The sequence below is a fragment of the Lepus europaeus genome, chromosome 1 (genome assembly GCF_033115175.1).
Source record: "Lepus europaeus isolate LE1 chromosome 1, mLepTim1.pri, whole genome shotgun sequence".
Lineage (NCBI taxonomy): Eukaryota > Metazoa > Chordata > Mammalia > Lagomorpha > Leporidae > Lepus > Lepus europaeus.
Window position 1 is genome coordinate 117432571 of NC_084827.1, and position 12520 is coordinate 117445090.

At 42.9% G+C, this 12520-nt stretch overlaps 1 protein-coding gene and 1 long non-coding RNA gene across 5 annotated transcripts in view; one reads left to right on the top strand and one right to left on the bottom strand.

Moving 5' to 3' along the window:
• Positions 1–12520, top strand: part of LOC133757573 (uncharacterized) — a 102296-nt gene that overhangs the window by 73636 nt on the left and 16140 nt on the right. Inside the window, exon 3 of the long non-coding RNA XR_009865698.1 lies at positions 10762–10921. This is a non-coding gene — a long non-coding RNA (uncharacterized LOC133757573). The remainder of the gene's footprint in view (positions 1–10761; positions 10922–12520) is intronic.
• The window catches only part of WIPF1 (WAS/WASL interacting protein family member 1), a 124886-nt gene continuing 119256 nt past the window's right edge, over positions 6891–12520 (bottom strand). For all 4 annotated transcript variants that reach the window (XM_062188063.1, XM_062188091.1, XM_062188073.1 and 1 more), the window contains exon 8: positions 6891–9832. In XM_062188063.1, coding sequence (XP_062044047.1) covers positions 9777–9832 — 56 coding nt within the window. In that variant the 3' untranslated portion in view covers positions 6891–9776. The remainder of the gene's footprint in view (positions 9833–12520) is intronic.

The following is a 12520-nucleotide window of genomic DNA, read 5'->3' on the forward strand; positions in this document are numbered from 1 at the left end:
TCTTCAGTGGGTTTTCTTTTTTATTTAAATCTCCAGAGATCACAGTTTGTCCTAAGCTATATTTCTTCCATTCCTGGTCTCAATTCTTGGTCTATCCTCCCCAGGAGAAGGGATGTTTATGATGTTCTTCACAGTGTCATAAGACTTCTATTTATTTATTTATTTACAGGCAGAGTTAGAGAGAGAGAGAGAGAGAGAGAGAAAGGTCTTCCTTCTGAGAGAGAGAGAGAGAGAGAGAGAGAGAGAGAAAGGTCTTCCTTCTGTTGGTTCAACCCAAAGTGGCCTCTACGGCCAGGGCGCTGTGCTGATCCAAAGCCAGGAGCCAGGTGCTTCCTCCTGGTCTCCCATGCGGATACAGGGCCCAAGCACTCAGGCCATCCTCCACTGCCTTCCCGGGCCACAGCAGAGAGCTGGACTGGAAGAGGAGCAACCAGGACAGAATCTGGCACCCCAACCGGGACTAGAACCTGGGGTGCCAGCGCCGCAGGTGGAGGATTAGCCTAGTGAGCCGCGGCGCCGGCCAAGTGTCATAAGACTTCTATCACCTTGAGTCCTTGTTGTTCTTTCCCTTCTGTTGTTTATCATTTACTTCAAAGTCATTTTGAATTTTTTATAATTCTATTCATATATTTTTATTACTATTTAAGAGAGAGGAGGGAAAAAGAGAGAAAGAGAAACAGGAAGGCAGGCAGAGTTTCCCTCCATTGGTTCATTCCCCAAATGCCTGTAACAGCTGGAGCTGGGCTGAGTTGAAGCCAGGAGCAGGAACTCCATCCAGGTTTCCCATGCGGGTGCCATAATGGACCCAGGGACTTGAGCCAGACCTGCTGCTTCCTAGAGTCGGCATTAGCAGGAAGCTGGAACTGGGAACTGGGGCCAAACACAAATCCAGGTTCTTCTATATGGGATGCAGGTGTCTTAACTGCTACACCAAATGCCTGCCCATGCCTAAACATCTTTAGTATCCACATGATACTCTTCTGTGGTTCTTTATGGAAGAACCCATGCTATCACCTTGTGATAGCACTGCGGATCAAAACTGTTTACCAGAACTCACTAGAAAGTGGTGTGGAGAGAGGCCACAGTTTGCAAACACACTCAATTCAAAATCAACAGAATGTACAGTCAATGCAGTCAATGCAGAGTGCTGATCCTTACTGGGCAGGAATGTATTGCTACATGATTTTTTCCTTTGGCAGAACAGGTGAGGTAGCACACAGCGTGAGGGAAATGGACCATCAGAGCTCGATGATAGACGTAAATTTTTTATTGTTGTAAAAAATGTAGCATAAAATTTATTTTTAAATGCATAGTCAGTAGTGTTAAGTATATTTACAATGTCAAACAGAACTAACTTTTTCATCTCGCAAAGCAGAAACTCTGTACCTTTTAAATAGCAACTCCCTTTCCCTAGCACTTGGCAGTCACTATTTTACTGTTTTTATTTTTGATTTCTTTAGGTACTTCATAAAAGTGGACTCCTACAATATTTGCCTAGTTTTTTGACTAGCTTATTTCATTCAGCAGAATGTTATCGAGGCTCCTCTGATAGCTCCTTTTTTTAAAAGAAAGATTTATTTAGTCATTTATTTGAAAGGCAGAGAGAGAGAGAGAGAGAGGAAGAGGGAGGAGAGAAAGGGAGAGGGAGAGGAGTGAGAGGAGAGAGAGAGAGAGAGAGAGATAGATAGATTGATTTTCCATCTGCTAGTTCACTCCTCAAATGGTCACAGCAGCCAGAGTTGGGCCAAGCCAAAGCCAGGAACACCAACTCCATCTGCATCTCCCACATAGGTGGCTGGGGCCCAAGTAGATCAGCCATCATCTGTTGCAAGTGCATTAGGAAGAAGGTGGATCTGAAGTAGAGTAGGCAGGCCAGCAGGCCTTGAACTAGCGCTCCAATATGAGTTGCAGGCATCTTGAGCAGTAGATTAACCTGCTGTGCCACAATGCTGGCTCCTGACCTTTGTGTGCTTGACTGAGCTTACTCTTCCTTCTCAGTGAGAACATGTTCAATCATATTTGTCAAATGAGAAGACAGTAGGGATAAAAATGCTATGAAAAGAGTGTGGCTGGAACACTCAGAGAGGAGGTCAGTCAGCCCTCTTGTCCCCACAGTGAGTTCTTTGATCGAGTCACTGAATCTCTGAGTCTTTGCCTTGTGTCTGTGACACAGGGATCAGCTTTTCCTCCTGCAGAGTGCTGCTGTGGTGCCACTGAGGAACTGTGCTAGGCTGTGTGCTGAGGCCAGGAACATAAGGCTTACCTCTGGCTGTTACAAGAAAGAAAATTCTAGTATTTTGTATTTCAGAGTCATGTGGCTTTTCCCAACCTCATGGGGAGTAACAATACTACAAATTTGTTATACGAACAGCAGAAACACCCCCAAATAATGGACAGGACAAAGAAAGAGAAAGACATAGGAGAACAAATTAACTATTCTCATTGCAGTTTGACCCCGACACGATAACTTTCAGAAAGTTGTAACTGTTTAATGAAACCACACAGGAATTTCAGCAGCTCTTCTGAAATCAGCTGAAGAGGCAGCAGATAGTATCTGCTAAGAAGAGCTGAAAAAGCTGGGATTATAAGCATCCCCTACACTGTAAAGAACCAAGTATAGACAGAAGTTGATCACTGCCATCACATGCTGATCCAGTCCGTTTTCCAGTGCATAGTCCAATGAGGAAAAGAAAGACAGTGTGGTGAATTTCCATGAAGCTGTACTTATTGAATTGAGCCTACTTAAGATTAGGTCTTTTTTAGTCTTGGATTATTAAATTGTCCTTGCTTTTATGAAATGTACTTTTTTAAAACTGGAAAATGGAAAGTTGACAATGATATTATGACTTCTGATTTGGATTTACTCAGAGAGCTTTGAGTTTGAATTCTAGATCCACTAAAAGCAAATGCCTTCAGGCAAATTTCTAATCCACTTAGGCATGATTCTCTGTGTGTAAAGACACAGAGAATTGCAATAATACATGCAATACTATTTGCAAAGATCCTAGCTTAAATGTAGCACATGGTAGGTGATCAGTTATTGGAGGTGACTATGAATAACAATGTGTAGGTGTTATTTAGATAAGGAAATTCAAAGTAATGTCTTAATGGCATAAAATTACTGTTACCACTGCTGTGGTAAATGTTTTCCCTTTATTCCATGGTGGCCTCATTGGGACCTAGCCTTATCTTTGCCCCATGAGTAAATCTCAGAGAGTTTCCCTTTCATGCACATGGTCAACCAAGCAGCCTTGTATTGGTGGTAAGGAGCAATCCAGAACCAGTGTTAAGAGTGGAGCAGTGTGCCTACTGGCTAATGTTTTTTACTGGATCTAGACTTTATTTATTTATGTATTTAATTTTATGGGAGTGGAGAGAAAAAGAGAGAGATCCTCCAGCTACTGGTTCTGTCCCCAGATGCCTACAACTAGAGTTGAACCAGGCCAAAGCTAGGAGTCTACATTCAATCTGGGTCTTCCATGTGGGTGGCAGGGACCTAAGTACTTGAACCATTCCTTGCTGCCTCCCGGGGTACATATTAGCAGAAAGCTGAAACTGAAACTAGAGCTAGGACTCCTGTATGGGATGTGGGCATCCAAAATAGCATCATAACTACTGAGTCGAACACCCACCCCCTTGGTTATAAGACTAGTACTTATGACTTCCTATTATGTAACAGCTTTATATTCCCAGTGCTTAATAAATTATAACTTCTCAATGATTGTTTTTCAGTGATTTGAATGAGCAAGTGTACAAATAAACAGCTGCTGTTTGTTTCAGGGACCTATCTGAAATAGATAGCATTTTGATTGGTAACCTTTAAAACTAAGAGAGACAGAAAACAGGTAAAGGATGGGAGTCCTTTAATACTAAAACCTACTTAGAGTAAGTCCATGATGGATATTCCAGGTGTTCTGGCAGGAATCCTCCTAGTCAAAAAATAAGTTTTTAAAAATATTTATTGGCCGGTGCTGTGGCTCAACAGGCTAGTCCTCTGCCTATCGGTGCTGGCACACCGGGTTCTAGTCCTGGTCGGGGCACCGGATTCTGTCCCGGTTGCCCCTCTTCCAGGCCAGCTCTCTGCTATGGCCCGGGAGTGCAGTGGAGGATGGCCCAAGTGCTTGGGCCCTGCACCCACATGGGAGACCAGAAGCACCTGGCTCCTGGCTTCGGATCAGCGCGGTGCGCCGGCCGCAGCGGCCATTGGAGAGTGAACCAATGGCAAAGGAAGACCTTTCTCTCTGTCTCTCTCTCTCTCTCACTGTCCACTCTGCCTGTCAAAAAAAAAAATCTATTTATTTATTTGAAAGTTAGAGTGACAGAGAGGGAGAGTCAGATATCTTACATCCACTGGTTTACTCCTCTAATGCCTCCAACAGCCAGGGCTGGCCCAGGCTAAAGCTAGGAGCCAGGAACTCTATCAGGGTCTCCCAGATGGGTGACAGGGATTCAAGTACTACAGCCATTATCCACTGTGTCCCAGATGCATTTACAGGGAGCTAAATTGGAAGCAGAGTGGCCTGGACTTAAACTGGTGCTCCTATATGGATGCCAAAATCCCAAGTGGTGGCTTAACCTATTGTGCTACAGCACTAGCCTCCTTCCTGCTTAAATTTTTTTTTTTTTTTTTTTGACAGGCCGAGTGGATAGTGAGAGAGAGAGACAGAGAGAAAGGTCTTCCTTTTTGCCGTTGGTTCACCCTCCAATGGCCGCTGCAGCTGGCTCATCGCGCTGATCCGAAGCCAGGAGCCAGGTGCTTCTCCTGGTCTCCCATGTGGGTGTAGGGCCCAAGCATTTGGGCCATCCTCCACTGCCTTCCCGGGCCATAGCAGAGAGCTGGCCTGGAAGAGGGGCAACCGGGATAGAATCCGGCACCCCAACCGGGACTAGAACCTGGTGTGCCGGCGCCGCTAGGCAGAGGATTAGCCTGTTAAGCCACGGCGCCGGCCCCTGCTTAAAATTTTGAGCTAAATTTGAGCTCAATGTCTAGAAACACCCAGACTGACTTCTCAGAGACCTCAAAGGGCAAACATATTTCCTAGATGGGTCACATTGTAGGGCCGGCCTTTGACTCCAATATAATGTGTGCAGTGCAATGACCAAATTGTTTTAAAAATATTTGCAGGCCCCTCTTGGAGTACAGAGGTGGCAAGCCATTTTGCTGTCTTCTATCCATCTGGGGTCCTCATGGGACAGTGGTGGCATAAGAAGGTTTTTAGGACAGACACTTGGTTGAATTCTGCATTAGAAGCTGAGGAGAACAATAACGCAGGACAGATCCAGGTTTTATGAGTTCTGAAGCTTTAGATAATTCAGCTGCCCTACTTAAAAATAAGACCACAAATAAAAAAAGATATAAGTGTATTCAATTAGAAGGATATCCCTCCACAACTCCCAAAAGTGGGGATTCCAAAGCTTAGGCTTAATTAGCATCCCATGTAATCTCTGTAATAATGGAAGCAGCATTTTAGGAAAAAGAGATTTGTGCTATAATGCTGATGGATGGGATATTTTAAACATTTGCTCACAAGAAAACATGGATATGCTAAATGTAGCTCCAGAGACAGGCATGAAATGCCAAGTGTTGAGAATGCATGGAGACAGAAGAGGCCATCCTAAATTGCCCAGTGACAGTTACATGCTCAGGAAGCCTTCAATTAATTGTAAACCTGATATAGATTTCTTTTCTGTTAGTGCTCCTTTTCTTTAATATTATACTTAGTAAGTCCCTGCTCTAGTCGACTTGGCTGTAAGTGATTTGTGATCATTTATATAAACACTTCAGATTGATAGTGACTGTGACTTTGAGTGCCGACATTAAGTCAGGCTACTGTGCTGAGTGGATTAATCTCATTTAATGCACATATTGACACTGTAAGTTTTTCACCTTGTAAATAAGGAAATAGTCTGGAGCAAGTATTGCGATGCAGTAGTTAAGCTGCTGCCCAGGGAGTTCCTGGCTCCTGGCTTTAGCCTGGCCCAGTCCTGGCCATGGCAGGCATATTTGGGAGAAGCAGCAGATACAACATTTCTGTCTCTCTGTTGCTCTGCCTTTCAAACACACACGCACACACAAACACACACATACATACATGAAGAGAAAAAGAAACAGGTTTACAGAAGTGACTTGCAAGTAAGAGATGGAAACAGATCTTCTGTCTTCTGAAGCTCTTAACCATTGTGCTATACTGAGATACTGCAACACACACATACACACATGTGCATTCCCAAATTCCCATTGACCTTTCCAAATTTATCAGTGTCCATGCTAGTCTTTGCAATTTCATCTTCCATTGCTCTCACTACTCATCTTTACCTCTGCCTCCAGTAAATGGATTTTGACTAAGATGCAGGTTATTGAGAAAACCAAAAAGGAAGAGATTAGGTACATTGACGGTACAGGTAGGTACAATGATGATTACTTATCTGGATTCTCCTTTTTTCTTTTAAAGATTTATTTATTTATTTTGAAAGAGTTCCAGAGAGGGAGAGACAGAGAGAGGGACACACACACACACACACACACAGAGAGAGAGAGAGAGAGAGAGAGAGAGAGAGAGAGAATCTCCACTGGTTCACTCCCTAGATGGCTGCAATAGTCAGCAGTGGGCCAGGCTGAAACCAGGAGCTAGGAGCTTCACTGGGGTCTCCCATGTGGGTGGCAGGGGCCCAAACACTTGGGCCATTAGGAGGGAGCTGGATTAAAAGTGGAGTGGAACACAAACCAGCGCCCACATGGGATACAGGTTCTGCCTTTAACTGCTATGCCACAATGCCGGCCCCATGGATTCTTTTCTTGTTTGTCTTTATTTCCCACAGCATAAAACAGAAAACAGACACTTACTTTCTCATTTATATTTACACAGACATATTTAAAGAAAAACCACCAGTTGACACCATAATTATTCTTTTATTTATTGTCTGGCTAACTTATACAGATGTCAGGGTAGGTTCTACCTACCACTTAAACTATCCTGATAACATAGATATCAAAATGTGTCTGTTTACATAGTGCAATGGTATGAACAATTTTTTTTCTTCCCCTACAGCCCCTGACTATAAACAGGGAAAGATTAATTTCATGCCAAAATTTTTAGGCACTTTAACAGTAACAAAATTGGTATTACAAGTTAAAATATAAAGGCCTAACCATTTTTACAAATATGCAAGTAATTTTTTACTTAGACATAAAAAGTTGATTTCTTTCAAATCACAAAGTAAGGCACCATTGGATTAAACATTTTCTCTGCTTTTACTAAATAAAATGCATAGTGAAATAAATACTGAACACTGAATTTTAATACTGTAATACATTTCAATATAAAATGATACGTAAATGTTAAAATACTGTATTGCATCTTGAATCCATTTATCTGAAAATTTTTTGGGAAAAACACATGTGTAAGCTCTGATTTCAGGGAAGGGAAAAAATGGTTTTTATGATTTGCCATAGTTGGAAAATGTTGGCATAGATCTTTCTCACCAGAACTGTATGCTATCAGGTTACTAAAGGTGTAGGTGTGTGAGACACTCCCTTAAAAATACATTGTGAAACATTGTACTTGAGTAGCAACTTTGAGCTGTGACCTTGTTTCAGACTTTTAGAATGGTACCTGCAAAGTTGAGATATATAAGGTATCCAGTTCTTTCAGTCTTTGGATCAGACTTTTCTCCCTTGAATTTGCTAGGAAGGCCAAAGCCCACTGTTCACTAGACTTTATCTTAAGGATGTTTATCACTGCTGACTTAGAAGAATTCCAAGTAAAATACTGCTAAATTACCAAAATGTTAGAAAAAAATCTTTAAAAATACTCTGCCAAACTTATTGCATCTTTGTATTTCTTGATTCTCTTTGGGTAAAGAGCCCCTAGATGAATATGAATATGAGCCCCAGATGAATATTAGAAGAGAGGGGAGAAACAAATTCTGTAATGTACTAAGCCCAAGATTGGCCAGGAAAGTTATAAAAATACAATATATTCAAATCAGTAACTTCATAATTTATTAAACATCCTACTTGTCAGAACTCTAAGTTCTTTTGCTTTCATATAAATGAAACATTTATTTATTCCATAAATAGGAATGCATCTTTCAGATTTTTCTTTGGATTGATTTCTTGTTAGCATCTGCCAGCAACACGCACGAATACACTGAAGTCATGATACAAAGCTTAGATAGATATACATAAACATATGTGGTTGTGTGCTTTTAAAAAATAAGCAATGGTACTTTTAAACATAATCAACCATATAAAACATCTAAGTGGAAATTGCTTTCCAACTCTATACCTAGATTTAAAAGTCCCGGTAAAATTTTGTAAACAAAAATCATGTAAAAAAAGGCAAGTCTGGCTCTTCCCTATGGTCCTTAAGCGAAGCTTTATTTGCATAGATCCAAGACAAATCATTCTCCCCAAAAGATTCAAAACAAATTTCCTCTAGTTTCTACTAGCAATCTCCCCAGTTTGCTCAACCCCAGAAGCATCAGAGTGAATCTTTCAAGTTTGCCAATCAATTCAAATCTCTCTTCTTCCATATTTCTGATCTGATATCACTGCCTGCCTCTTCCCCTCCTACCACGCCTGCCTAGCATATCCAAGCCCTAAAGAGCCTGCTCAGCGAGAGAGGAACACAGGCAGCTTCATACCCGCCAGGCAGGCATCCAGCTGACAAGTGAGCCGTGCAAGCCAGCTGGTTCTGAGCTGGAACCCCTGACAGGGTTTCAATTGCTTGCCAATGGCTTTATTCCATGTGCCCCTAAGCCCTATTAGATCAGTTTCTGACCCTGGTACTGTGAAGCAACACTTACACACAGATACTAAGGGAAGAGGAAAATAAGAGACCAAAATCTATGGTCAAGCTGTCAAACAAGGTGCTGGTTCCTCACTTTATTTCTAGGTACCACTTGAATTGCTAAAGCTCATTTTGCCTTTTTTGTTTTTGAAGTGAGATTTTTGCATTAGTTTCCATCTTCCAGACCTTGCTGTCCAATATGGTAGCCATCAGCCACATGTGGCTATTGAGCATTTACAACATGAGTAGTCCAAGTGGAGATGTGCTATAATGTAAAACACATACTAGATTTTGAACACTTAGTACCAAAAAAAGTGAAATATATCATTAATAATTTTTATACTGATTGCAGATTATACTGATATTTTGGATGTATAGGGTAAATAAGATATATTACAGTTAATTTCACTTTTTTTCCTACCTTTTTATAGTAACCTACTAGAATCTTGAAATTGTATATGGGCCTCACATTTTATTCTACTGGACAGTCTACCTCAGACTGTCCAAGATCGGCCGTCCTGCACCCACAAAAGTTTCAGGTGTGCCCTTGCTCAGCAATGTGCTTAGGTCTGTGGTTCATGGAAACAGGAGGCCACGCGTGCAAAAAGGCATGAAAGGAAACAGCTCTCAGAGACTCTAACAATTACAGCCTGTACCAAATAAGCAGTGCATGTTTGCATTTGGTTGGTTGAAAGCTGGGACCCAATTCATCTCTGCCTACTTACTGCAAAAGCTATGGATCCCCAGCAGCCAGCGCTGGCGGCTGCAGCTGAAGCGAGCAATGACTTTGAGAATATGTACAATATAACAAGCTAGGTGCGTTTCTTCCCCATCCCACCCTAGCACATGCCTTTTCCTCACTTTCCCTTCTTTCCTAATGTGAAGGGGACAAGGGAAGAAAAATGGGAGGGAGGGTGTGTACAATTCTCATATAGCAACAACAGAAGCAGCTCTTGGGCCTGGGTGGAGAAGAGCAGGCAAAGATCACCTTGGGATGGGAGGAAGTGGTGGGGCACCCCGTTCTCTTCGGTTGGAGCCACCTAGAAGAGCAAACAAACAGTTTTTGTTAGAAAACTTCTGTTCTCACTGTGGAAACTCTGATCGAGGCTGTAAGCCCACTGACATGTGGATGAGAAAGGAAGAAGCGATAAATGAACGTTAACAGAGGACGATCCACCACTGCTACTAAGTACCTGTGCGAAGGAAGTTACAGAGCTGCTTTCCTTCTTATCACATAGTGTGTGTTGATTAGAGATTTAGAAATGTGAACAGGATCAGGTGATTAGCCTAGTGATTGCGATGCCTGCCTCCCAATATCAGTGTCTGGGTTCAATTCCCAACCCTGGCTCTTGACTCCAACTTCCTACCAATGCAGCCCCCTGGGAGGCAGTGGTGATGGCTCAAGTAATTGGGCTCCTGCCACTCTTATGAGACATCTAGATTATGTTTCTGGCTCCTAGCTCTAGTCCTGGTCCAGACTTGGCTGTTGTGGGAATCTGGGGAGTGAACCTAGTAGATGGGCACCTGCTCTGTCAGCCTTTCTCTCTCTCTCTGACTCTCAAATAATAAAAATGGATAAGCAAAAATAAAACAAAAAATTCATCTATGCTGGTATCACTGAGAGATAACCTCTAACACTGATTGTGTATTTTCCATTTAGAAACGGTTCCCTTTTTTCCTCCAAAGTAAAGTCATATAGTCAGTCTTACCCTCTTTCAATGTCATTGGTTGTTAGAAATATAGTTATTTAAAATTTTTAAAAAATTATTAGGCAGAGAGAGAGAGAGAGAGAATCTTACATCCACTGGTTTACTCCCCAGTGCCCACAGTGGTTGGTTGGGGCTAGGCTGGTGTCAAAGGTGGGGTCTCAGGGGCCAGTGGTGTGGTGTAGCAGGCTAAGCCTCCACATGCGGCACTGGCATCCCTCATGGACACTGGTTCATGTCTGGCTGCTCCTCTTCCAATCCAGCTCTGGAATATGGCCCAAGTGCTTGTGCCCCTGCACTTGGCGTGGGAGACCCAGAAGAAGCTCCTGGCTCCTGGCTTCAGATTGGCTCAGCTCCAGCTATTGTGGTCATTTCGGAGTGAACCAGTGGATGGAAGACCTTTCTCTACCTCTTCTTCTGTCTGTAAGTCTACCTCTCAAATAAATAAAAATGTTTAAAAATCTTTAAAAAAAAATCTTTAAAAAAAAGCTGGGGACTCGAAGTACATTCCAGGTTTCCTACCCAGGTCATAAGAACCTAATTACTGAAGCCATCATCACAGCCCTCCACTCCCTCTGCCTCTCAGGTTTGTACTGGTGGAAAGGTAGAGTTGCAGGGCTGGCACTGTGGTGTAGCAAGTTAAGCTGCTACTTGCAGCACTGGCATTCCATATGGACTCCAGTTGGAGTCCTAGCTACTCCACTTTTGATCCAGCTTCCTGCTAATGCACCTGGGAGGGCAGTGGAGGATGGCTCAAGTGATTGAGCCCCTGCACCCACATGGGAGAACTGGAAGAAGCTCCTGGCTGTTGTAGCCATTTGTGGAGTGAACTATGGATGGAAGATTCTCTCTCTCTCTCTCTCTCTCTCTCTCTCTCCTTATCTCTCTGTAATTCTGACTTTCAAATACATACAATAAATCTAAAAAAAAAAAAAGATAGAGTCAAGATTGGAGTGGGGAATCAAAGCCAGGCACTCTGATGTGGGAGGTGGCATCTTAAACAATGTGCCAAAGGCCCTTTCCCACAAATGGCTATTAATGAAAATCATAGTCTATTACATGGAGATACTGTAGTTTCATCAATCTGCTTTTGTTGGGTATTTCAGTATCTTCTGGTTTCTGAACAATGCTCTATTTTACTGTTGTTTTTATTAGTATTTCCCTAATGATTAGTTATATTAAGCATCTTTTAATATGCTAATTGGTTATCTGCATATAGTTCTTTTTAAAAAAGATTTATTTTATTTATTTGAAAGAGTTACAGAGAGAAGTAGGGACAGAGAGAGAGGTCTTCTATCCGCTGGTTAACCCCCCAGATGGCTGCAATGGCTGGAGCTGCGCGAATCCAAAGCCAGGAGCCAGGAGCTTCTTCTGGGTCTCCCACGTGGGCGCAGGGGCCCAAGGACTTGGGCATCTTCTACTGCTTTCCCAGGCCATAGCAGAGAGCTGGATTGGAAGAGGAACAGCTGGGACTAGAACCGGCACCCATATGGGATGCCAGCACTTCAGGCCAGGGATTTAACCTGCTGCGCCACAGCGCTGGTCCCCTGCATATAGTTGTTTTTTTTTTTTTAAGATTTATTTATTTGAAAGGCAGAGTTACAGAGAGGCACAGGCAGAGAGAGCGAGTGAGCGAGGTCTTTGATCTGCTGGTTCATTCCCCTGATGGCCGCAATGGCCGGAGCGGCACCTATCTGAAGCCAGGGGATTGTACCAGCGGATCAAAGACCTTGCTCGCTCTCTCTCTCTCTGCCTCTGTCTGATTACTGAGCAAGGAGAGGGATCAGAGGAAAACATAGGTAGTCTGTCACCCTTTGCCCCTCCTTGTCCTCTCCCTAGATTTTTTTCCTGTGAGGACAGACTCATCTGGATTTAGAACATCTGTCATGGCTTGGACCATCAGCTCACACCCCACAATGGGAAGCAGGGGCTGGCCTTCTCCATAGCTGTAAATAGGTGTCACTCAAAGTGTAACCTATACTGCTCAGGGATGTCCAGGCAGGCAGCTATAGGAACAGAATA